Below are 26,942 nucleotides of genomic sequence, written 5' to 3' on the forward strand. Positions count from 1 at the left end.
TCTCTCGGCTTACGTTTTGGAAATAAATCTCTACGAGAAGGAGACCAAATTCAAAATCTCCAGCCATGTTTAGCTATCTCAGCTCAGTGAGCAAGAGGCTTCTGCAGCCACGGTCCCTCCCGGCACTCGTTGTTCCGGTAAAGGACATTTGTACCAGCCAGGCCTTTTTCAAAAAGGACAAGACCGACTACCGGAAGCCGATTGACTGTCCGGCGTCCAGGGACAAACAATGCAAGAATCAGAAGGGGCCTCCGTGCAGTCCTACGGATCCTCCCGTGCAATCGTGCAACGAGAGCTACTGCAAGAAGCCCCGATATCCTTGCTGCGTGAATACGCGCATCTCGAAGAGCCCCTGCGAGAAGTCCGGCCGCAGCAAGGACTTCAAGCCAAGGCCCGATCCCTTCGTCTCCATGTGGGAGAGCTACAAGGATGTGAAGGATAAGCGACCCGAGTACTTGTGGCACTACCCAGAGCACTGCTGTCCCAAGTGCGAGGACGTGCGATTCGACGTCCTCTACTACAAGCCCTCGGACAAGTGTCGCACCTACCAGCGCACCTGGTGGGAGTGCTGTCCCCGGATGGTGCCCAAGCGGGTGTGCTGCTGGTGCGACGCCGTGCCGCCGCAGGTCCTGCGCCGCAACCTGCCGATCTGCCCGCGTTCCGCTTGCAGCATGGATCAGGAGAAGAGTCGCATGGATTGCATAAATCGCAAGGCCAAGGGATGTCAGCGACTTCAAATGCCCTGCTGCCGCGCGGCTCGGATTCCCCCATCCTGCCACATCGTCCGAGTTTCATCCGGCTGCAAGAAGATCAAGTGTCCGTTTCCCAGCTTCTCCGAGTGCGTGCAGGAGGACCGAGCCGTCATCCCAGAGCGTCCGCCCGAGTGCAGATGCAGACAAATGCCCCTCATGTGCGAAAGGTTTTCCCACGCCGCCCATATGGCCAAGCATGGAATCGCCCTCTGCCCCTGTCCCAAGTGTCCCCAGGCTTCTCAAGAATTCGATTAATGCCAACTGTGAAGAGTCCTCTGATTTGATTCTTAAAGCAAAGGACTTTGCACAGTCCCCGGAAAACTTGTAATCACCGGAAGCCAATATTACCACTTATGATATGGTCTCCCGGTGATTGCAGATTTTCTCCAAATCACAGCAGTCTTGGATATTTGGAGCCCATTTCAGATATGTAACTCACTACGAAAACATTTGAACTAACTTCCGGAACACCAAGCTAAACAAAAAAAAATACAAAATTCAAAGATGTCTCGTCTAACGGCTGTCGGAAGGATGTCGCGATTTGTTTCCGGATCGCTCCGCTTCAGGACTTTGCATATTATTCGCTGGCGGTCGGATGACTCCGATAAAGCATCACGATCCAGCTCTCGTAGTGGAAACCGAAGACGCGGAAAATTCAATGTCGATAGCTTCGATCTATTCGTCCATACGGATCTGAATTCAAAAGAAACTACTAATCCTGATGTCCCTGATGGAAACGACGAGGATATGACGGCCACATGGAACTTTAAAGCCAACACCCTAGACGAAAATGCCCAAGCCAATGAATCTGAAGTGGGTTTGTACCAATTTGCCGAGAATTCCATTCCCAAGCAAGAGGATTCTCTCAGCCAGCCCCTGCGGTCTTTACGGAATCGTCTGGCCGAACAAGTCAATTCGAACGAACCGGATCCTCAGTTTATCGCCCACGTCCATGAGAACTTGAACGAAATGATTAAAGAAATACGCGAGATATCTGATCTTCTGAGAACCCTGGAGGCATCGGACAATCCTGCGATTGCTAACCTAAACAGTAAGCCCTATTATGTGGGGCCTGAGAGTGCTTCATGGGGTTTTCTTCATCCACAAAAAGGATCAGGGCCTGTTGAATCGGAAACCTGTTCATTAAAAGACCTCTTAGAGGAATATAATTCTGAGGACGCAGAAATTGGGAAGGTTTTTCAAACACATGAGGTTATAAATCTTTTGAAAAAGCTGCCTGTCTTTAGAGAGTTGGAGGAAGCTAAACGCCTGGAAGCCGAGGAAGACGATTTCCAAGATTCTACATCTGAAGTTTATGAAATAACCGATGAAGACGCTGACCCTCTTATTGAGGATTTTAAAACTCCCTCAATCTCCGCGTACGAAATGGACCAGGAATCGTGTCTACTTGAACATGATCCGGGTGTTGGCAAAAGGCAGGCGGTTTGCACCTCAGAGGCCAGATCTCTCGAGTCTTCGGATGATAAATCGAAGTATCCTCCCGCAAAACAGAATCGTCAGATAACCAAGAAGGCCGGCCACCAAAATCAGAAGAAACCTAAAGAAGAAATCCATACTTACAGACCATTCAAGACCATCATAGTGCCAGTGGATGAGCCAAAACGCAGTATTAGCTTCAAGGCCTACAACCAAGAAGCCACTATAAAAGGCTCTGACACTATTGTGGATGAAGTGAATCCGTTTATGGACGAAAGTTACAACGTTTGGGCGGAACTTCCGGAGGCCGAGTCGCGGTATTTAATGAGATTGGCTTTGAGGCAGGCCTTAAACAATTTAGAGGAAGGAAATAACCAATATGTGGCTACCATTCTAATGGCCAAGCCAACTGAAAGTACTTGAACTATTATTGATCTAAAAGCTGTCCTCCCTAAAGTTTTGCAGTCTGCCTGGTAACTTCTTAATAAAACCTGAAAAGGTTTTAAAAAAATATTAATGCCGTATATGAGTAATACCCTCCACCCTATTGAGACATTAAAATAATTCAAATGATTCCAATTTGTTTGCTTTTCTTCCAAAGAGGTCTTCCATTTAATGGAAACTCCGGGGAATTTTAGTTGTAAAGCCATTTGGCTATAGCGGTCATCCAGTCAAGTCGTCGAAATGTATAACTAGATTTAGAATTTATTTTTTTTTTTTTTGGGCGCCTTTCTTTGGTTTCTTGCGGTCTTTCTTGCTTTTCCTACATATATCCCTTATGGCATCCTTGGTCGATTTATTCTTCCGTTTTCCGTGCTTGCCCTTTTTCCCCTTCTTGGCTTCTTTGGCCAGCCTCTCCTTGTACTTCCTGATCGCGGCAGGACACACATGGTTCTCTCCATACTTCAGAGCGTACACGCGACCACGTTCCACCTCGCACAGACTAATGGCCCGCTTGCACTCGCACTCGAGCGGACGGCTTGGTTTCTTGGCCAGCGGAGGCTTCTTGCACTCGGACCAGGAGGGCACGGGAGCGCACAGCTTGCGGCAGCAAGAGGGCGTCTTGGCCTTGAAGCATGACGGGGGCTTACGGCCCTTTATGCAGCGGGCCAGCTGCGCCAGATGGGGGCAGCATCCAGATAGATTCGACTGGCCCACGACACGTTCGCGCCGAGGATCAGAGCGACGGGCCGGGGAGAGGGCCTCCAGCTTGTCGTAGGCGCAGACCTTCTTCACGCGCATCATAAACTGCGGGCACTCCACCCAGTGCCGCGGGTATTGCCTGTCCTTGCACGAGGGCCAGTAGTAGAGCTCATCGAACGAGGGCAGCGGCTTGGTGCAGTTGGGTTCGCAGCAGAGCTCATTGGAGCGTCTGACCACGAAGGGATACGGCTTGCGGCGGTTCTTCGGGGGCTCCCACATGGAGACGAACTTTTCGGACTCGGCGCAGTACGCAGCTGGATTGCACATCGTCCGAGTCTTGCACTCGACCTTTTTCTTTGGTGGCTTCTTTGGTCCCGGCGGCTTTGGCGGAAAACCAGATCCCGGTGGCTTTGGCGCATCACTGGATCCCGATGGCTTCTTTGGTGGACCACCAGATCCCGATGCCGAGGAGTTCTGTCGCCTGGTGAAGGCTTTGCTGAGGGTAGCCCAAAACATTTCCAAAAAGCTCGTCTTTAATTTTTTACCAGAATTTTTCAATTAAAATTTTCCAATTTTTTTGTGTTTTTTGTTTTTGAGTGGAGGGTGCTAATACTGTTTTTTCTGATAAAAACTAAAAGTCTGACATCTGATCCAAGGACTGTTTAAAATCTGTCGATTCGGAAGAGGGTCCTGTCACCGGCCCATTCACTTCGGTTGCAACTCACTTTTCGGCCGAGATGGCGGAGCGACAGGCGAACAGCGGACTGCGCATGTTTAAATTTAATTGAACATTTAGCCAAATTAAAATGCATTTTATTACGCAGCCCCGGCCGTCGCTTTTGTGGCCTGGAAATGCAAAACAACGCGCGCCCAATCAGCCAGGCCAAGTCAAGTAAAGTCAGCGGAGTCAGCCGGGCCCCGAAAAATAGTTGGAGGTAAAGATACACTTGAAAATATCTAAGAATCTGAAGCACTAGCTTATTATAGGATTATTGTTTATTATTTCACAGATTAATCTAGGAAAAAATAATATATTTATATAATTTAATAAGTAATAATATTATTTTTTATATTTTTTCTCACTGCATTTACTAAGACAAAGTCAAAAGCCAAAATTGTTGACTGGGCCTAGGCACGCAACGGTTATTCGGCTTGGAATTGCTGGCAGAGCTTATGCGAAATTTGGCACAGATTTGCCGGGCAGATTCGAAGTATTTTTCGGTTCAATTCAATTCGATTTGAGGCGGAACTGCGAACTGTGAGGACAAGCCGCTGGCAACTAGAAAACTGGTTGGTTGGTTGGAGGAGAGACAGGCTAGAGGCCCGGGCTCAGGCTCGGGCCTAACTAACATGCGTTCTGCAATTGTTTAATAGCCTAATTAAAATGTGCGAGGGAACAGGTTGGCCGGTTGGTCCGGGAAAGTCGGGCATATGCAAACCAAAAGAGACGGATGGACGTTCAAGGAAAGAGAAAGAAAGCCTGTCATGTAGCGCCAAGTGACGTGATGTGACGAGACAGTGAATGCCATGCGGGTGGTTTGTCAGCTGCTAATGCCAGGCAGCCAGTACTCCTACCAAGAGTTGCTACGAGGTATATGGAAAGTTAGCACAACCGAGTCGAAAGTTTAAACAATCAATTGAAAATCCTTAGAGTTGTGTAGTATTTCTATCAGAAATAACACAAATATCTTCAAAGAAAGTAGTTAACAAACTGGAACTATAATAACTACCGGGTATTCATTATTCGATTCTCTGTTATTGAAAACTTTCTCTTGTTTTTTTTTTTTTTGTGTCCTTCTTGTTCTGGCTCGCAATTACATTTGGCTGTTAATTGCATTATGCATATTTATGGAAGCGCTCCGGCTGCAGCTCCGGCAATCGAGTTAGAGCCGTAGTGTGAGGGAGGGACATAGCCGGAACCGGAGCCGGAGTCGGCGACAATGCCGGCTCATTAGCATACATCAGCGCGTTAAGCTCGAAGCGAGTGTCTGACTGAGTTACGAGCAGCTTTCCACTGTCTGCAGCAGCCATCATCCACTGAGTACTGAGTGGCTTAGTGGGTGTTGCCCTCTAATTTAAATTAAAATATGAAAAATACTCGGGTATGAGGAAAAAGGGTTTTGATGTCCGCCTGGCAGGGGGCCACAGGACACAAACATCTGCAGGAAAAACTTAAAAAAAAAAACATGCAGGAAAATCAAATCTAAAATAGCTGCTGGACATGGCATAATTAAATTGGTTGCACTGCCATGATTTTAATGGAAATTATACAAGATTCCTACTAATACTATTAAAGATAAAATCGTGTGCACTATTTTCTATATTTTATTAAAGCCACTTATATATCAGATATTCTTGACCCAACTGGCTCTCATCGTGCCACATTCCAATTTCTCTTTGTCTCAGTCTTAAGCTGGAGGTTTCTCTCCTGCCAACTACAATGTCCTCTCAGCCAAGTTTTGTGTGGCTCAAAAGAGTGCGTGGGCTACCCAGAATTTGTGGCAGAGAAAGCCAGGAGTAATTTCTGGGCGCCTGTTCGATTTTTAGGCTCCAGCGAGAGAAAGAGAAAAGCCAGGAAAGGGGGAAGTCAGAGCCTGAGACCGGGAAGCTAAAGTTTCTGAGCACGCGAGCGTAATTCGCACAAAATGGCCATAATAAATAAATATGCCATTAACCCGCATACTAACTCCTTCCAAAATTGCACTCTGCACATGCAAAAACACCAGGAGAAATATGAAATGGCATAAGCCAGCGAAGAAAAACTTTCTAATCGCAATATAATTGCTGACGGCCAACAAAAAATAAACCAAATTAAGAAAGGTGCATTAGTGGCCAGGTAGGCTAGTAGCTTGCATTAAATTATGCTGCCAAGATACTACAGTAATGCAGGTGGAGATCATAAGTCATACAAAGTTGAGACCAATGCACGATTGGGAAAGACGGCTAATCAGTTGGTTAACACCCGGCGACAAATGGCGACTAAGTTAAGTGCTCGGCTATATTAGGCCATAAGCCAATCGGCCGTCAATATAAATTCACAGCTAGCATATGAAATTTACGGCAATGACACTATCCACGACATTAGCATAATTAAGCCAAGTCAAGTCGAGTAAAGTGAAGTGAAGGCAAGGGTTTTCAATCAGATTTGGCTTCTTAATCAGCGATTGATCCTGCTCCTCATTTTAAAAGTCTATCAGTGATCAGTAAACGAAATGCCAATTAGGCCGACCCTAATTCTTACCAGTCCCACCCAATTAGGCCGAGAAGGATGAGAACCGGATCGATCGCGGTTGCAAAAATACAGGGGGGATATATCATTTAATTGAAATAATTATACATTAAGTGCATTAATTATATTCCGTGGCATGCATGCAACAAGGACGACTCCCAGTCGCTGTTGGTGCCTCGTGGCCTGCGCCTTTTGCCTTTTTCGCGTAATTATTAATTTAAACCATTCGACGACTCCGCTGGGTATCGTAGGCTATTACGAGCTGCAACACACCAACAGCAACACAAACAGCAACATCGCAACAGGAACAACAAAACTCACACCAAACAGTCAAGCAACCTCGTGCACGACAGCAACTTGCAACTCGTTTTGTTGCTGCCGTTAGCTTAGGTCATAATTATTAACGCAAAATCATAATTAAAAATGTATTTAGCCGGACTTTGAAATATGCTCTGGCCGCCCCTGAAGGCGACTCGTAATTAGCCGGAATATGACGGGACTATGTCGGGTAATGTTGGGGGTGTTTGTTCGTGTTTTGGCCAGAAGGGTTGCAACTACGAATGAAGGAAAAAAAAATAACACGTTTCTAGTGAACTGGTATCTGAAAAATTTAGTTCTAAAGATATAGGAAATCCATAAAAAAAAATATAAACTTAAAACCTCTCTCTCCTCTAGTTCATGCAACATATGCTCATAATGAAATTTTATTCACAAAAGGCACTCTGACATGAGTCTCCTGTTTGCCGTTAGTGCAACTACTGCCTTCTAAACTAATTAAAACATACAATACCCAAATTAATTACTAAAACAGGTTAAGTTGGGCGCATAATAGCCATCTATCCAGCAACTGCTGGTGCTGCTGCTGCTGTTGCTCCTCTACCGTATTGATGTTGCTGTCTACGGTGACGATGTTGCTCCTGGTCCTGAACCAGCACCTGCCGTACCGTACCCTGCCGCTACGTAGCTGTTGTTCTTGGCGCTTGAATAATTATTGCAGTCAACTACTGTTGGGTTCGGGTATCAACCGGCTTTCGGGTCCCTCTTTGCACGTCAATTGTTTCATTAGTTACCCTCAGACGAGCTTGTTTGGCGGACAACCCGGCGGATGTGTAATATACATGCCCATGGCAGGAGTGCGATGGCTGGGGGAGTGGCGGGGGCGGTATGCAAATAAAGTACTGAATATATTTACTAATAACTATTTTACCTTAGCGACATGTGTCGCACTCGCCGACAGAACCACATTTCCGTTGTCCTTTTCGGCCAAAAGTTTTGCGTCAATGTTTTTGGCTCGAACCGTTCCGCCCCCGGTTTCATTTTTTTTTACTCGAACTGTGTCGCATATGTCAGCTGCGACACTCATAATTTATTGATGCACATAAACTTCACTTAATTGGCACTGCCAATAACAAAGCAACAACACAAAGCCAACTAACGATGACACCAACAAACTTTTGAAAAGTCCTTTGGTTCGCCCTTCTCGGTTTTTGCACATACACATTAGTGGCAATTAGGGAGCTGACTAATTACTCTCAAAAGTCACTGGTTTAATAAATTGTATGTTTTTTTTAAATATTTTAATTTTTTTCAATACATTAGAGGTTGATCCTTTCTTCGCCTGGCCAACTATCCAGCCACGAAAGCAACTCATTAAACAAACAAAATCGGAGAGAAAACTTGTTCGCCATTGCCATTGTTATTTCTATTTTTATTATCTGTGCCACACCCAATCCATAGACTAGAAAATTATGCATTTTTCTTGGAAATTTTCTATGCCATCTGCGGTATGGATCTGAGTTGGTCTACGACCCCCCACCACCCAGTAACCTGCACCCGGCACCTTCTCCCGCCTGCTCCGCCCACGGAGCTCATAATAAACGAATTAGCGCCTTTGGCTAAATGGAAGTAGAATGCAATTTCATTGCAATTATCAAGTAGAGGAGAGGCACCCCCACCCCCAACCACTACTCCCTAGCCCTCCTTTGCATGGCTGGGCTAAATAAACAAAACGGGCCAAGAGCCTGGCTCGGACTTGGACTTGGCTTAGACTTGCCATTGGACTTGGCCCCACAATGAGCACATAAAAAAATTAATGCTCTCCCGCTTGGTTCGGGCCATAAAGGTATGTCTGCTCATGGCCAATTTCTTTTGGGGCCAAAACGCAATGCTAACAAATAGAAAAATTATCGCAATTGTGGCATCTTTTTTATGTTTTTGGTTTTCCAAGCTTGTTTTGTGGATTTTTTCCTTAAGCCAAGGCGAATGTGCATTTAATTTGTGACGCATTCAGGGAAATGCACTTAGAGAAAAATAAATTCAATTAAAGGGAAAATAATAAGAAGCTAAAAGAAAGGAGAAACCTGGTATGAACCTTTAGGATACCAATCCTAAGCTATCTCATAAAAATTGTTGTTGGTTGGTGGTTTACTTTAATTTTGGAAATATTTTTTATCTCTTATTTTATTTCTTAATTTTCTATCTGTGCGGCCTGAATTTTCCCGCTGATGCATAAAACATCGACAATGCGACGCGAAACGAACTGGCCAGGCCAATTCAAAAGCCAAAAACCGATACCCGCTCATCTCTTGGGGCCGCAAAAGAAGCGCAAAATAAATGCCAAAACCAAGAGCAAAGGCAACAGCAACAGCAACAGCCAAGCTACATACAACATCAATTGCAAAAACAACAAAAATAACAGCGAGTGGTAACAATAACACAAGCAACAAATATTATGCCTTTTGGCAACGTTTTTCATACTCCGGACTCAACGACTTCCAGCAGGCAAGTCGAAGCCACGAACTCCGAGCCGGAGTTGTACTCTTACAAACATGGTCATAATCACGCGTTAAATTAATGAGTTTAAATGCTATTTTTGGCTTTAACTATTGCTGGCTCACACAAACACACAACCACAACACATACTAGCCAGGGTTTAATTGAAGCCAAGTTGAGGCAGCCACACAGCGTCTGTGGAGTGTCTCGGTTTCGAGTTCGATCTGGCGACTTGGCCTGCAGCTTCCTCCTAGTCTCCCCTCGCAAATTATGAAAGGCCCCTGTCCCAGCTCTTTTTTAGCCAAGTTCAGGCTCAGGCTCAGGCCGAGGCTCAGGCTCAGGTATGGACCAACCGGCTCGAAGCTAGGAGATCGGTGGCGGCGGCGGCGGCTATATTAAATTTATTTTAATGCCAAACTCCAGCCTGGGCTTGAGCTTTCCGCTCATATGGCCAGTGGGCATGGTTTCTATATTTTCTCCCATGGCGGCCTTTCTGGTCCCGGCAACTGGCCCAAATCGCGTTTCGCTAATTATTTGGCCAGTTTATCTCCCCGCCAGTCGGGATGGCATCGATAGTTCGGGGTCAGTCCTGATCTGTACCAGTTTTTTTGGATCCCCATCTGGCATATGACTAAGGAAAAGGTCAAAAGACGGGATCCTGTGATTCATAGGTGCATCTATTCTTGCAGATGCACATGCAGATGCATCTGTGAGTCATCGATTTTTAGTATTTACATGGCATTATCACGCAATAGAAATTACCTTATTATTTGTTGATATTTAAAACCACAAGCTGGATCTACATACGCTAACAACCAGTCCATGTTGTTGTCGGCACAACGTCAGAAACATTGTTAATAATTTTTTAATACCACCATAATTAAGATGAAGGCAATTTGCCATTTGCAGTTTATTATTTTTTCGCTCGGTTTTTGCGTAAATGAAATTAAGGCAAGGCTTGGTGGCAAGAGCCAGGAGAGGGTTAAGCAGTTAAAGCCGGGCCAACGTCAGAGACAACGTCAAAATCAACTTGCCATATACTTATTACATTGCGTCGACTTGGTCCGATAATTATTGGCATTACGTGGACTTGCAATATAATTAATTTATACTTAAACTCACTGACAATTTCAATGTTGCATGCAGCTGCTGGCGCAGCAGACGAAAGCCGCAAACAACAAGCTCGACACACAAATTGCTTTGTAATTTATTTGCAATTAATTTTGAATTAATATCAACGAAAAACGAACGAACCAAAATGTCTGCCGAGGAATTTGGGTCTTGTCTTGGGGTTTTGTGGGTTTATTTTCTTCCACACACAAAAAAACAGAAGACTGGACAATGGAGTGCAGGGTGCAGTTTATGGGGGCACTTTAAACACTGAGAAGGTATAATGTGTGAAAAGTTTTTCTTACCACGCATCTAAAATTTGGCCGCATACGAAGATCTCAGGGCCCGCTAAGAGGCCCTGGCCATTTATCAATGCATCTACCATTTAAATTACCCTGCCCCACCCCGTTTTTGGTGCCGACAATGGGCCATCTTTGGCTCATTTGCAGTCAATTTAGCGCTCACGTGGTTAGTCATAAAAATTTTTGCACAAAACATTCATTTAATAAGCAATTATTGCCTGCTCCTCTTTAATATTTTTTTTTTGCTGCCGCTGGTGGCTTTCCGTTCTTGCTTATGCTGTTGTTGTGTGTTGCACTTACGCGTCAAGACTTTCAACTAATTACAAACGATTTACATGCAACACAGCTGGGAGTACGATAACCAGGGCCAAGAACACTGCCAAGCGAGAACAAGAACAAGAACCAGGCCAGGCCAGGCCTTCCATCGAAACGGAGCTGAGAGGCCGTGGCAGTATGGATAATCCCGCTTAAATATTTGCAACATTTAAAGTAAAATGCAGAAACCGGTTGCCATAAAAACTTCATCATCAGCATAGGCCTCGTCATCATCGCGATGACACTGCACCAGAAAACGAGAAAATAAAAAAGGTGGAAAAAAACACCCACAAGAGTCAAATCCGTTTGGCACGCACGTACTAGAACTCCATCGCCGCCGCGGAGGTTCATTGCGCATGCGCGGCTTGTTTTCCACCCAGAAGGAGTACTCCGTGTACAGCTTGTGATCCGCTTATAATTAGTAAGCCTCAAATTAGAGTGGACGACTTTCACCAGCTGAGCTGTGTATGTGCTGCAAATGCTGCAAAAGGCCAAAAGGCTTGGCCACAGGCTGATACTCATTAGAGGCCTATGAGTCACCCAGCGGGTTGGCGGCTATCTAGGCCTTCAAGACACCGCCGTCTCTTGGCCAAAAAAAAAAAAAACTAAAAACAAAACTGGACACAGCTGCGTAGTCAGCTTAGGCCTCATAATTAGATGTAATATATTTACTTTCAGTGAGGGTATGAGGGTATTGGAGACTTTAAAATGTAGCACCAGGAGTATCACCAATCTCCTTTAAAATCTACCAGTTAGTGTATCAGTTAGTCTTGTTAATTTGGTCAAGACACATTAATTTTTTAAAATGCTTTGTACTTATAACTTTATTTTTTCCACTGGCCTCTAATTCGATTTTTATTGCACCTGGATTTTCTTGTTTGGTGCTGCCAATAGACAATTTATTTTCCAATACGTTTATTTTTCCTCAATCTGTGAAGCTGGAGTGTGTGTGTGCTGATTATTTCGCGCTTATTATTTGCTGCCTTTGAGCTTGTGCTTTTTTCCTTTAGATACATTTTTTTTTTGTTTTTTGCTTAATTTTCAATAAATGTTGCGGCTTTGTTGCCGCTTGTCTCGACGTCGCAGTCGATTACTCATTTGACTGCAAGCACATAAATTAAATGCACCTTTTTCTATTTTGTCTATTTTTTCCTTTTTATATTTTGATTGCTTTATTTTTTTATTAATTGCTTTTTACAGCATTTTGTTAGTGGCTGGCAGCGGAGGAGGAGGAGGAGGTGGCATGTAAGTGTTTCTATAAGACAGAGTGTGCGTGCTGTATCGTGTGAGCTGATTGTGTCATTAGAGGGGATCGTATCCAGCGGATACGAGGACCAAGACAGAGACAAAGCGGCCAAAATGCCACAAAATGCGGTCGAAGAGATACTCGAGACTGCGCAGCGAATTGATTTGGCATTAGAATTGGGTCACCAATCGGCAAGCGATTGATTTAATTGGGAATTTAAATGGAAAATTATCAAATAATTCCATAGGCATGCATTTCTGGAGCTGTCGTCAGTTGTTTATGGGGACTGTGCCAGCCCTTTTCGGATTTATTTTCATTTTGCTTGACACACTTTTTAGTTTGAAACGAACAAAAGATAAACAAGCTGATCCCTTATTTTGCTAAATCATAACTTAGGCATTTTTACGGCCAACGACAATAATCGCCCAAAGACCCATTGGCGGACAAGAATTAGAACCCGCAGTGATCAGCAGATTGTTTCTGGTTCTTGCTGCTTCGCAGGCTAACTATGTGCCACAAGGCAACAAGCAAACCAAAAAAAAAAAAGCTTTATTTTTTTTTTATAAAAGAAACAAAAACACAAACAGAACCAAGCTGCGAACCGACGAGGACATGCGAAATTTTTATTTATTGCTGACAATTGCACAAAAGTCTCTTTTTTTCCCTTCTGTGATCGGTTTTTTATGGTCATTAAAATTGGGACAGAAATATTTTGACCGCGCTCGGAATTGAGGTTTTATTCTTTTATTCTTGCTGGCCGTTTTGTTGTTTACCGATTCTAGAGCACGACTGAGCAACGGCCCGGGGCACTATAGCGGCGGCGGTGTTGCCCTTGATTGGCGTTGTTGCAACATTCTGCGGCTTGCTGGCCGATCTAACTGATTAGGCCGGTCCAAGAGCTGCGACTAATTAATGATCCGTTGCCCGAGAGCTTGAGAGCATGCTAATTAAACTCAACCAAGAAATCACAATTCAGCAACGTGAGGGTGGCACGTGAGTCACGAGGACACCATGTCCGTCCGCAGCGAGACCAGAGGTTAATATACCTTCAACACCAAAGACAAGCTTACTCGACGGGTTATGCTTATTACAGGTAGACGTGTCACGCAAGCTAATCACAAAGGTGTTATTTATTTAATTCTGAAGGAACAGATACAGTCAGAATAATAGCAATGGCTTTTAAAAATTCTTAAAAAGATGCAATATCTTATGGGAATAGTTGCAATATTGTTTGAACTCTCAGATTAGTTTCTCTTAAAAATACTATTATTTTGACCGCGTCTGTCCCCCACTGATCTGCAGTTGCTCATACGATATGGGAAATAATCAGATTCAGCATTTCTGTGCGACTCACCGACTCGGTTTTGATGTTGAGCGCCAACACATGCGACGAGCTGTTGGAGGAGGCCGACGGCGGCGAAGCTGGAGCTGCTCCACTGCAGGGCGACTTGGCGGCCGCGGCGGCGGCTCCCAGGGGCGACCGGCTGCTGGGCAGCGGACTGGCCTCGCGCAGCGGACTCGGGCTGGCACCCGCACCCGCTCCGATGCCCATGCCCAGGCCCAGGCCCATGCCGAGGCCGAGGGAGTAGGGCGATACGGAGCCGGGCGACTTGTTGGCACTCGTGGAGCAGTTGGAGGGCACGACGGCGGCGGTGGTGCAGCTGGTCAGCGTGCTGGTGGCGGAGCTGGATGACGAGGAGGATGAGGAGCAGGACGACGACGAGGACGATGAGCTGCTGCTGCTGTTGTTGTTATTGTTGCTGTTGCTGTTACTGTTGCTATTGTTGTTGTTGGCAGTGTTGCTTTTGCAAATCAATGCCTGCAATTTGGTATTATTATTGTTGTTGTTGTTATTGCTACTACTGTTGTTGTTGTTGTTGTTGGTGATGGTGCTATTATTATTGTTAACACTGGCCCCAGCACTGGGCATTAAACTTCCATCGCAGAACTCCCGCTTGACAATGTTGCTGCCACCGCTGGTGCTGTTGTTGCTGTTGCTGGTGTTGCCGCCGCCGGTGTTGATGTTGCTGCTGTTGCTACTGCTGTTACTGCCACCGGGTGTTGCCCCAATTGCCGCCTCGCATGGGAGAACAGTGCCCAGCATCTTGTCCAGCGTACTGTGTGTGTACTGTGACTGTGACGTTGTGGATTCAGCGGCACCGGCAGAGTCCTCGCAGCCCTCGGCCATGTCCCGTGTCACTGACCCGTTCGCATCCTGGGCCACACCTGGAAAAAGGATAACAAAAAGAGCGGCTTCGTTAAGTACCTTGGCTGGCATTAAAAATTAAACGAAAAGTCAAGAAAACAAGCATTCAAGAATGAAAATAAATACGAAAACTTGGCTAAAATCCAACCATTATTCCCAATTTTCGTTTACCCCTTTTAATACCGTCTGGTTAGGATATCACTCCTTCTCAAGTTTCTGCCTTTGGCATCATAATTTAGAATTTACATTTATCGAATATATTTCGTGCACTTAAGACCCATACCCAAGCGCATTAATTTCATTAATTATCCCTGTTGGCCGTCGGTTGACCACGGCAACATGGCACAAACAACAATAACTCTGGGGGAGAAACACACACACACTCTCCATACACACATGCCGCATAATTTTGCAAAATGCAAAGTCGGAGTCCGATTCTGAGGCCATGTCCTTTTCCAGTCACGACGTTCTGCACAGGACAATACACATACAACTCTTGCCGCCGGAATCGTTAAGAGGGGATTGCACAGCAATAAAATTTAATGTCTTATTGCTAATTAAATAAAGAAATAATTACGCAAAGAAACCCAACAATATCTTTTTTAAATACATAATTATTTTATTAAATAAAATATATTTTAAAGGTTAAAATATAATTTTATTTCCCGTGTAAAGTTCCTGATGATAGACACAAATTCTGAGGCATACAACCACCCGTATCTGCAAAAGAGGGATGCAACTTTCGGTGGCCAGTTGTGGACTAAGGGGGACTGTGCACAGTCGTAATCGAAAATTTTACACCTACTCTGCATTATAATTTATGCCCGGAGAGGGACATCTGACCAAAAAGGATTCGGGGGTGCAGAATGCGGCGAACGTGTCTGGCAAGAAAGTTTCTCCAGCAAAAGGAGAAATTAAGGACCAAATTAAGAGTGGGATATGTTCGGAATAAGAGAACGTATGAAAATGTTTTGGGAGTGCAGGTCGAACAAGGACACTGGAAAGATAAGGACAAGAAGAAGTAGCCCTTTTTTCCAAAAAGCGCACTTTAATGATTAATCAAAATACTAAGAGCTCTCATAAACGTAGGGGTCGATGGAAATTCCAGGTAAAAGCCAGGTCCGAAAGGCGCCTAAATTTAACCAAAAATTTGCCTAAAGAGCTTACCTAACTTTGGCCAACAAAGGAAACATCAATGCCTATGCCTTGACATTTGGCCCCAAAAAAACACACAAGCCTGAAATTCGGGGACAGAATCCAGAAGACAGAAGAAGTGCAGGTCCTTGGTAGCATTGTCTGCAGGTCTACACAAAACGGGCGTTGATTTTAATGCATAATGCATACAGCTGGCTCCCGTTCCTAGTAATCCTTTCAACTCCTTCCCAGGACCACAGGACCTCCTCTTCTATGTGCGTGTGTGTGTGTCTGCAGTTGTAATAATGCAAGCAACTGCACTCGGAACTCAGAACTCGAGTCGCAGTCCGACTCGAACTTTTGTAGCTCGAATTCGGACCCTCAGTTTTTTGCAGCTTATGCACTTGAAGAAAATGGCCTAAGATTTTGAGAATTATTTGTATTTAAAATAATATAAATCTTAATTTTTAAACCACTGTTGATCCTGCGTCTCTAATTTTATGAAAATGGAAACATATCCTTTAGAAACACTCATTTTTTCCAGTGCCTGTTGTTTATGTCGACACTGGCCAGCCGGCAGCAGTCAACGAACGCACTTTTCCGGCCACACTGCCATCGCCGTAATGAGCCACAAGAGGCAGGGGCAGGGAACACACACCAGAAACACTGTGCCTTGAAAGTTGGAGTGTGCAGGACATGCAATGCCAATGCCTCTGACTCTGACTCTGACTCTGCCTCTGAGTCCAAGCCCGAGAGCCCAGAGCCAGAGCTGAGCAAAGAGCTGAGCGTGTTGTAGATTTTGGCCAGGAAACCGGGAGGCATTTGTGGAGGTGGTAGTGGTAGTTGGAGGGTTTCGGTTGGAGAGGGCGTAATAATTAATTTCGTACGTTGCATGCAAATGTCTGGCCATCAGCTCCTTGCCCTTTCCCTTCTTAACCCTTGTGCCTGGCCTCTTCTAGCAGTCCTGGCATCTGGCATATGCATAAGAAGCAAAAACAATGCATAATATCAACAATAGCAGCAACAAAAAGCCAGAGTACACATCGGCAATACACAAAATAATTTCAGGCATGCGTCAACAGCAAATGCCGAAAGCAAGTGAAGTGCAAGCGGAGGCTATCATTGAAATCTAAGGGAGCAATGTTGCAAGTTGCTGCTACATGGTGTGCTGTAGTGATCTGGCAATATGTTGTGAAAGCTAGTGACTCTCGAACAAAAAAATCGGAGCGACAAAATGTGCAGCCAAATTAAGTACAATTTGCGCATATTAAAGTCTAACAAAATTACACGGAGGCCAGTGGCTGCAACAGCAACAGCAATTGCTTGGCGATGCAGCAACATGCGGCAACGGCAATATTTTGTCGCTTCCTGCGATCGCTGCTCGCCACGAAATCTAATCAATAACTAGCAAACTAGTAGAATTTCATGTAGCACACTAAATAGCACGATTAATTATCGCCATGCTGGCAACTATAATTCAAATCAAGCTAGCTTCATTTTCAATGCACGCCAGCAACATGCCATCCGCAACATGAGACACACACACGCTTAACTTCTATCGACTGGCAAACGCATTACAAACCGGTCTAATTATACTCATTTTCTTGGTACCTGCAACATGTTGCTCTTGCTGCAGTTGCTGCTGTTGATGCTGCTGCTGCTGCCAAGCTATAAATTGCAATTTCCATGCAACTTTCTATCGCCGCCAAGAAGCGGGCAAAAAAATTTATCATTCAAAGCTGGCAGCTCTGGAGAGGATGGGCATGCTATCGTATCGTATCGGATCGGATCGAGGAGAGTCGTTTGGCGAGCGTTTTGTCTTCGACAGCAATTCGTAGGCAATATTCAAATTAATAAAATCATCAATAATTTTGCATGGCTTTGCAAACATGTAGAACATGTTGCTGCTGCCGCTGCCGCTACCGCTGCCATTGCCGTTGCTGCAGCAACTACGGCTGCAACTTGTTGTAATTAATAGTCAAACTAAATTGTAGCACACTTGCCATCATTTAGAGTTAGGAGCCAAATGTGGCACAAAGCAATTTTTGATTAGAAACCAGTGCCCGGACGGGCAACGTCCAACGGACATCGATCCCCGCCAAACACCCGAACTCCTCGGGCCGCTCTAGACAACTTCATTTTTATGGCCAACTCTTGGGCTATTAAATTTTTCTTTTGATTTGTAATTAGCGCAAAATGCATATTAAATAGCCAACGACAAACTGGAGGAAGTGAATGGAGGTTGCTGCAACTCGGCAGAGCGGCCAAACAGAAACTAGCAACTTGCAACTTGGAACCTGCAACCTGTAGTCCGCCTTAGTCACCCGGAATTTGGGTACAAAATAATCAATAATGTGGAAGGCACGGGTGGCCAAAGCAACATTAAGTCATTGAGTTTAAATTATTTATGCAACATTTATTTACGCACACACACCGCCACAGACACAGACACAGACACAGACGTGAGCATAAAAAGTTCCACAAGTTCTTGTCGGAAGTGGGGGGTTTCATTGTTTTAGGGTTGCAACTGCTGCTGCTGCTGCTGCCACTGAGGGTGTATACCAAAACGTGCAATTTTCTTAAAAATTACACACGATTACACATGAAATACAGCGACTGATATATGCATTATAATGGAACCACTGGTTTGGGGTGAAACGAAATTTATTTAAAGTTTTCTGTTCTCGAAAAGTTTTCAAGGTGTTATGGGGGGTGTCCTTAATGCGGGATTTTAAATGGAAATTTTTCAGTATAAAATTTAATGAATTAATATTTATTTAAGCTTTTTTGTAAACATTCTCCCTAAGGCTTCATCTCCATCGGTAACCCATCCAGAAAAATCAAGGACAATGGGCACTTGCAATCCGGTCAGTAGACTTCGGCCAACTTCCTTTCCAAATGCCCGTTTCATTCATTCCATTTACATTTTCCACTCAAATCATTAAAAAAAATAATAATAATAATAATGAAATTTGCGTGATTGAAGCCGAGCACGCACTAGGCGATGCCAATAACAGCAACAACAATCGCCAGAGGCGTATTCAATACAACAAGCACGGCAGCAACAATAAACATGTGCAACCAAACGCCCCCAGAGAGACGACCTAAAAAAAAAAATTATAAAAAAAAACCAGAAACCGGGGAAAGGAAGTCAAAGTCATGCCCAGTCTGAAGCTGAAAAATCAACCCTCTCTGGGGTCCTGGGGTCCTGGATCCTGCCCCTTCGCACTCGGCCAGACATTGTCCTTAATGCGCCGCGTAATGAGTTGTTCGCATTTTTTCCTGTTTGGTTTTTGCAAAGTAGAGGTCTCCCTTTTCGCTTTTTTTCCCCGCTGGCTCGCAGTTGATCGCCCACATTCGGCGATTTTAATTCATTTATAAAGGAAAATAATAATGAGAAATAGCAGGGTATCAATATTTGATTACCGACGAATTTTAAATGCTCTATAAGGATATATAAAAGAAGATACATTTGAGGCAGATACATTTAAAACCTTGTTTTAAACAGAAAAGTTTTTAAAACAAAAATTAGAAAAAATACATTGTTTCAAATTTAGAAATAGAATGATGGGGAATCAAAAAAGGAAATGTTTGAGGTACTGCCCTCAAGGATCGAGTAAGAATTAAGCAAGATATGGGCATCGTTTGGATCCCCTTATGGACTTCAATGAATTTCTCCTGTGACGTTCTCCTTTCAAACCTTATTAGAAATCTTCATAATTTACTGCAGTTCAATATGATGTAGCTTAAAAAATCTATTAGTTCTAAATGTATTTCCTATAAGCTTCCAAGATGGTGTTACAATCGTAATACCCTCAACTTAAAAATCATTGAGTAAAAGGTGAATTGCATGTCCTGTTTCGTGTGGCAGCCGTGTAATCTAGCTGGTGGCGAGGTGGAGATCGGAAAGGGCAACCAGGAGTGCACCACGAACCGCACACGACATCTAGACATGAGAGCACAAAACATAATTTCGCTAAATTAGCGAAAAACAAAAGAAATGCCAGGAGGGAGGCGACTCATTCGGTTCCGACCCGTACCCATACCCTTACCCAGTTCGCCTTTGAAAACTCCCCAATTGAGCACGCACCAAAATCATTTGCCGAGCCAGAGCCCAGAACTCTGCAACTTGAGGGGTGAAGCGGCCATAATCAACGTCTAAATATTTGGCAAAAAAAGTTGGAAAAAATTGGATTCGAAAACCTGCATTTTGGTGCTGCCGTTGTTGGTGGGCAACGGCCAACTAATTATAAAATTTTTTGCAACAACCCCCGAACGGAGTTAAGCGCAAAACCCTTTTTGCGAATTGTGAATTGCATGGGGTAAGTGATTGTGTACGTGCTCATTATGGAAATTTCTTTCTTTCTTTGCGATTATTTTGCTTTTTTTTATTATTTCACTCTGTGGCAGTGCAAAAATTAATGCAAGGACCTCCGCTGTGGGCAGTATGGGGCGTTAATGACACGAAGCCCGGGAAAGGGTCGGCGGCGCTGGGTAAGGAGCTTAGTGGGCGAATCGCTTGACAAAGGTTTATTGGGGCTTTGGCACATGCGATACGCGATTATAATTAGAATTTGGCTGCGGGGTACATTGCATTGCACAGGGTCCTTGCAAATGGACCTCGTGCGGCATGACATGACCATTCGGCGATACGACCGAGGGTGGTTCCAGCCCTTATCTGGGGTTGTAAAGTGTTTTATTCGGGCTAAGGGCCTGCCAGGCAAGTGTTATGGTAATCGAATTTAAAATCGATTAACCGGGTAACCGTACCGTTTCTTGCAATAAAGCCAGTAAGAGCTCGGTCAAGTACTCTAGGTGGTTGTTAAAAAATCTTTGCTGTTGCAGTTGCCCGATTAAGCCAGCCTTCATTATCAATAACGCTTTCAAAAGCATTTCATCATTTGCATACTCGTTAAATGTCTCCCGATAATGAGCTGCAAAATATGAAAATGCAACTAAATGGCCGTCTATCGATCGTCCAAGTTGCATTCAAATTGAGTCTTTAAAACGCTTAATTAACCCGCGATAAAGTAGGACGTCGCAATGGAATGAAATGGAAAGACTGCCAGGTGGGAGGGTAGCAAGGTGGAAGGAAATCAAATCAAATGTTGCACTTTGCATGTGCCCTTTGGCGGGTGTAATTATCCGGAAGGAGACGGCAACACGGTGTGACTGTACCAGCCAGCCATTCTATTCACTGTATGTCTGACGTTTGCCGTAATTTATTATTTATTTATTATAATTATTTATTTGCTTGACGCGAACGCTTATTAAAAGCTACTTAAAGCCCCGCGTGCCCAACAATGGACTCCCATTAGGTTCCCCCCGATGTAACCTCGTCATAATTACTATAGTAGTTGCTGTTGCAGTTGCAGTTTGCTTACTGGAAAAAAAAACATTGTGTTTTTAATATGCAGTCCACGTAGCTGCACGCACCGCTCGCTAGATGGCGCTTATGGTATGGCATGTCATTTGTTTATGACAACTACTAGCCAGGCATAATCGAGAGAGAGGACATAAATTTAGCAGAATATAAGCTGATTATAAGCTGATTGTGTGGGTGGGCGGTTTTTAATTAACTTGAGTTAAGGGGAAAGTCATTCGAGGAGCCAATGACTCGCTAATAGCCACGCTAAACCTCTAAGAAAGGACTTTACTTTGTTATTAACTTTATAGAAGCCCCTTTTAAACGTCATGGAACTTCTAGACTACTATAGCTATTTCCAACCATTTGGAAGTGAAATTTTTGATTTCAATTGAAATAAATTTCCATTAATATTTGTTAATTGTTAGTTAAGCGAAAGAGGCAGAGAGCTAGAGAGTGAGCGCGGGAAGAAAGCTACAATCGTTATATTTTTGCTAATTGAGATTTGACCTGATGATATGGCGAAATGAGCACAACAACAATGACCAACAATGAGCGAAATTGACGTCAACGAAAAATTGTTGCTAGAAAGAAATTTCTGTGAAAGTATGTTAATTAATGGAAGAACAAGAGCGCGATCTACAGAGCCAGAGATGCCAGATGCCAGTCAGAGTTTTTGAGGCAACTGTACTTTTCTGCTTTAAAAAGCTAACCTCAATTTTTAAAAATAACCAAAGTTATATCTATTGAATCTTATAGCTTACCATATCCCAGCGAGATCTATTGCTGATTTTTTGAGGCAACTGTACTTTTCTGCTTTAAAAAGCTAACCTCAATTTTAAGGAATTTCAATTAAAAGAAGTCAATGTTATTTCTATTAAATCGAACCATTTATCGTCTATAAAGTGAATAAACAACCTTCGATTGGGAATGTTAATCCATGGAAACGGTAAACCCATCAGGTGATTGTGTCAGCATTTGCAGACACCTTTCCATTATGCAAAGGCCCCGCCGAAGTAACTAGATGCCAGCAAATCTGCGTAGATATTAAACGATTAAGCTTCATGGGCCCGGGGCTGAGTTCGGCCCACTGCGAAAACAACGCCCAGCACAAGTGCTTGCCGCAGACAACAACAACAAAAATACGGGCACGATAAGGACGGAAAGTGGTTGCCGTTGCAGCCACAGCCTTAGTCTCCTGTACCGTAACCGTCGCACACACTTGCCCATAATTTGTGCCCAGAGTGGCAACAAAAATCAAATGGCACGCATGAAATTAAAGTTTAAGCGCGCAAAAATTTATATGTACGACGCCGTGTGCCAATTAATGTAAATTACGCGACGGCGACGACGGCAACACGACACCGACAACACAGCAACACTGCAACAGTGCAATGGAAATTGCAACTGCAACAGCAACAGCTAGCTAGCTAGGGAGCAACAGGCGATATGGCAACGCTGTCGGGCATCAAATGAGGCCCCCAAGGGGCGCGCACCACCACGCAACATTTTTGAAAGTGGTGTGCGCACAATAACGCCTGCAAGAAATTAGCAACTGAAAACACACACATAGTGGGGACATTATTAAACGCGTCAATTTGTTGCCGTCAGTCGCCGACTCAATCTCAGGGGCTCATTAAGTGCGTGACGGCCCCAACATGAATAAATTCATGAGACCCGACTAAGCCTAGCTGGGACAACTGTACAACCACAGGAAACTTTCCCAAAGGAAGCCGCCTGGCAAGCCAGCGCCCCCAGATCTGTCAGCCAGCCAAACCCCATTAAGTACGTCGATTATCTAACATCTAGTCTAGTTCTGTCCATCGACCAGCTTATTAAAAGGTTAAATATCTTTGCATTGAACTCGTTATCGCAATTGCCGGCGATAGAGTAATATCACCAAAGACCAATCAACCAAAGTATATTTATTTAAATGAGTCTAAATTACGGCTCATTGAAAACAAATTGTCGAGAGGCATTCTATGATTGGAAATCAATATGATGACAAAAAAATAAAAAAAAACCAGAAACGAAGACGGAACAAATACGTAAATTAATAAAATCAGAAATCAGTGAAAAACCGCCAGTAAATGTTCAATTTATGTGACAATAATTGAGAGGGGTAGGACTGGGTGGTGGATAGGGTGCCGGGGATAGGGTGCCGGGCAAATGACGACAATGAGCCAAGAAAGGAAAAAATAAATAAAAGAATATAACCAATCAGGGCCATATTAATCAATCTTTAATGAAAGTCATTTAAATGTGTTAATTTTTATACGACGTTTGCTATTGTTTTGCTGGTTGCTCTGTTATGATGGTGAGATTCAATGGAAAATTGAAAGAACTTAAACCATTGTATCTGAATCTGAGCTATGGGGGAAAGATTCTTTTTTCTTCTCAGTATTTTCAATTAAATGAGGCGTTATAAATGACGCAATCAAGACTTACTTTGCTCTCCAATTATGCCTGCGCCGGCCTGGCCATAATGCCAATTAATCAACTACGACAGTACAATACATATTTATTAATAATCAGTAAAAATAATTTAGCCAATTAACAGCAACAACATTCCATGCAGTGTCCGACTCCACAGCCATCACAAAAATCACAGAAAACTCAATGGCAGCGCAGAGAGCAAGTATAGAAGAAAAAAAATATATTTATATGTTGTTGGTACTTTGGTTGCAAGTGGCGGCTTTGTAGAAAGACATTTCAGAGTTTGACAGATTTAATTATTGTAAATAAAATACGAGAACCCAGCAAATCAGGCCAAAGGGGTAATTAAGTGAAGTGGCAGTGGCAAAGAGTGGAAAGAATCGGCCATGAGGGCCTGGAGTTGGGGTACTAGTTTATGGGCTCTTTGATTATTTCATGCCAAATGAAAAATTCAGCTATAAAATGCTCGATTTCAGCTTGCCAATCGAACAAATTTGCAAAAGTGCAGACCAATAAATTCTTACAGGAAAAAAAAAACATATAAAGAAAAATAGGTGAAAATACTTTCCACATTTAACCGATTATTCTGTGGGCCTTATCATGATGGCCAATCCAGAAATTCCTATACGAGTGGAGCTCTGTCTCTTTTGCTCTGCTTTTGTCAGTCAATGGAAAATTGATCAGAAATTATTGCCAATTGAGCGCCAAAATCGCTCACACACGACTCACATGCAAAGTTCGACACTGTATTCGCTGAAATTTGCGCTCATTTAGGCTCATAAATTGCCGTCAAGACATGGCTATATGTACATTTGTACTGTCTGGCTGACAGAGACGGAACTACGCCAGTAGACAGAGACAGGGCCAACGAAAAAAAAAAAATTGCATTTGGCATTCCTTTGCCAATAGAAATCAGCTTTGTTTGACGCTTTTTACATGCAAAAGTTGCCACAGTCAGAGCCACAGCCAGAGTTGTTACCGTTTATTAATTATACCAGCTATAGCTCCAGCTCCAGATACAGCTCCAGTTTTATGGCCTGGGTCGTGCATTTGAAATTATGCTAAATTACATATGCAAGTGTTGATGCCGGTAATGAAAAGTCGGTCGAAGCGACTCGGATTGGCTGCAATCGCATTGCAATTACACATACGCAACGTTGGCCAGATCTATAATTGCCGGCCATAAAGTCGGGGCTCATTTAGATAAGTTATTCCTTTTCTAACACAAGACCCTCTAATCTCAGGACACAGGGCTGTGCCTGTATTCTAGCCAAGCTGTGTTGTTGGCCAGACAAACAAACGGCCAACAGACACACACTTGCGGAGAGAGAGCAACTCAAATCGGCGATATAACAGAAGCCCAGCAGACAAAGGCAGACGCCGCCACAAACCAACAACGCCGTCACGTCTACACACAAATACTATGTATCTCCCCAGTGATGTGCGAAAAAAAGTGGCAGCAGCCGTGACATTGCTGCCAACTTATGAAGTTGTAAAGCCTCTGCTTAGCGTTCGTCTTGGCCAAGGCAGTGGCACTCCACTTGGCCGATGGAACAAAACTTGGCCCAAACGGCCGGCGCAACAGGCGGCATTTGTGACAACTAGTTGGCGCTCAACCGGCGCCTCCACTTTGGCTAAGAGCAGCAGGCGCTCAGCATTCGGAAGCAAGGCGGGCCGGCCCCGGCACCGGCCAACAACTCACGTTGCCAACAGAGCGTGTGCGCCGACACAAAAGCAAAAAAGCTCACCGATAAAAAGCCCCCAACGAGCCAAAGAGCTCGTACAGGCCCCCACCTCCGCCCTCGAGCGGGTGGCGGAATTGTTTGTTTTCGGTGGTGGGTGGAGGAAAGCAGCCAGATGAAGTCAAACCGATTTGAACAAGTGATTGCACACAGCAATGTGGGAAAAGTAAGCCTCTATACTAGCTACTGAACGTAGGGGGCTTTGTTATCTATAGGGTTTTGATTTAATGGTTGGGTATACTATACATACATATGTATATGTAAATATTAATTATGCTTTTAATGATAAAACTAATAAAGAAGAAATAAATAGTATATCAAGCTAAAATAGCTTCTTATGTTAGTCTCTAACTAGCGACATCCAGTCCCCCAATTGACCCTCTAAGAGCTCTTTAAAGCCCACTTCCAAACACCCAACAAAACAAGGCTCTTTTGGGGAACTCCCTCTAAAAAGAAAAAGACAGACACTTGCCAGACAAACAAGCCAATTCAAAGGAAGCCAACAAGACTGTTTTTTCCAGCTGCCTTTTCAACTCTAAAAACCAAATCTTTTACGAAAATAAAACATGACCAACTTGAAGACATCATCTCCCCCTCAGCGTTGATGTTTTAACATATAATTTCGGCACACGACTCGTCGTCATACAAAAAAAAAAAAAAAAGTGTGGCGCTTTTTACAGAAGCGGGAAAAAGGCGGATTGGATGACGGGGGCGGGACGGTTGGGATAGACGGATGGAGGGTTCAACAGGTTGCTTCTGTCGTCATCCTCAGAAAACTTCCTTTTTCTATGAGCCAGAGTGAGTGTGATTGTGCCTTGGCCCTTTTTGTGAATGAGCTCATAAAACGTTTTTCTTTTCAGAGAGACGGGGTGTTGATGTCGTTGTCGCTTGTAGATTGTACACAGAAGAAAATCTGTTTATTTTTAACAGACTTACTAAACTTATATATTATATATCGAGTAGATTTTTTCAAGTGCATATTGCCGGTAGTCTGGCTCTTTGTCCCAATCCCGGGCGGACTGGCGTGCGCCCCAAGTTGCTCTTTAGTTTTCAATTTTTTGCTTTTCGGCAAAACGGCACTCTTGCTGGCCAGTATCTGCTTTTGGCCTTTGTCCGACTTTGGGTTAAAACAAGGACTGTCGACAGCCTTTGATAGTCTCGGTCTGGGCCACTCCGTCCCACTGCTCTGCTCGTTTTGATTAAGTGCGAAACAATTAAGGCGGTCACTCTAGATGCTGCTGCTGTTTATGTAGTTAATAGGGTCTGGGCCGGGTTTGGAGTAGTGTTGGGGTGGCCCGACCCCAAAGCAGCTGTTCTGGCTAACCAGGAAACGGTTTGTGGTTTGGGGGGCATGTCACTGTTGGGATAGTATGGTTTTTTTCAGGGAAAAATAATGGGAAAGTGGATTCTAAATAATAAGGCTTAAAGGTTAGCCTGGACGAAGAAAGTCCCCTAACTAAGCCATGTTTCTGCATTAAAATTCTTTCATACATGCTGATGACTATTCCAAAATGCAAAAATCCGCTCAGGGCGTTATCACACTGGCACTGTTAACACCTACACCGAGACATCCACAAAACTGCTTAGCCACTTTAGCCATAAAAATATAACACCTGCTTATCTCGAATGCCATCCGAGCACCCAGAACACACCCACCATCCTCCCCAAAAAAGGAAAGCCGCAAGCCCAACGGCAACCGAAAAACATTTCTCAAAACGAGAGGGAAAATTTGGGGGAAGTAGTCCTAGGTAGT

General features: G+C 44.0%; 4 protein-coding genes across 5 annotated transcripts in view; 2 read left to right on the top strand and 2 right to left on the bottom strand.

Annotated features, from left to right (window-relative positions):
* The window catches only part of pdm3 (pou domain motif 3), a 69,838-nt gene that overhangs the window by 37,636 nt on the left and 5,260 nt on the right, over positions 1 to 26,942 (bottom strand). For both annotated transcript variants that reach the window (XM_017250575.3, XM_017250574.3), the window contains exon 2: positions 13,661 to 14,532. In XM_017250575.3, the coding sequence (XP_017106064.2) occupies positions 13,661 to 14,494 (834 nt within the window). In that variant the 5' untranslated portion in view covers positions 14,495 to 14,532. The remainder of the gene's footprint in view (positions 1 to 13,660; positions 14,533 to 26,942) is intronic.
* Positions 58 to 1,008, top strand: hubl (hug-bell). Its single transcript, XM_017250581.3, has one exon. It carries the CDS (start codon positions 66 to 68, stop codon positions 1,005 to 1,007), a length of 942 nt encoding a protein of 313 aa, XP_017106070.2. The 5' UTR covers positions 58 to 65; the 3' UTR covers position 1,008.
* Positions 1,106 to 2,768, top strand: spaw (spacewatch). The gene has a single exon (XM_017250579.3). It carries the CDS (start codon positions 1,257 to 1,259, stop codon positions 2,610 to 2,612), a length of 1,356 nt encoding a protein of 451 aa, XP_017106068.2. The 5' UTR covers positions 1,106 to 1,256; the 3' UTR covers positions 2,613 to 2,768.
* Positions 2,812 to 3,971, bottom strand: LOC108131613 (uncharacterized). The gene has a single exon (XM_017250580.3). The coding sequence runs from the start codon at positions 3,846 to 3,848 to the stop codon at positions 2,895 to 2,897; it is 954 nt and encodes a 317-aa protein (XP_017106069.2). The 5' UTR covers positions 3,849 to 3,971; the 3' UTR covers positions 2,812 to 2,894.

The sequence above is a fragment of the Drosophila bipectinata genome, chromosome 2R (genome assembly GCF_030179905.1).
Source record: "Drosophila bipectinata strain 14024-0381.07 chromosome 2R, DbipHiC1v2, whole genome shotgun sequence".
In the NCBI taxonomy this organism is placed as follows: Eukaryota; Metazoa; Arthropoda; class Insecta; order Diptera; family Drosophilidae; genus Drosophila; species Drosophila bipectinata.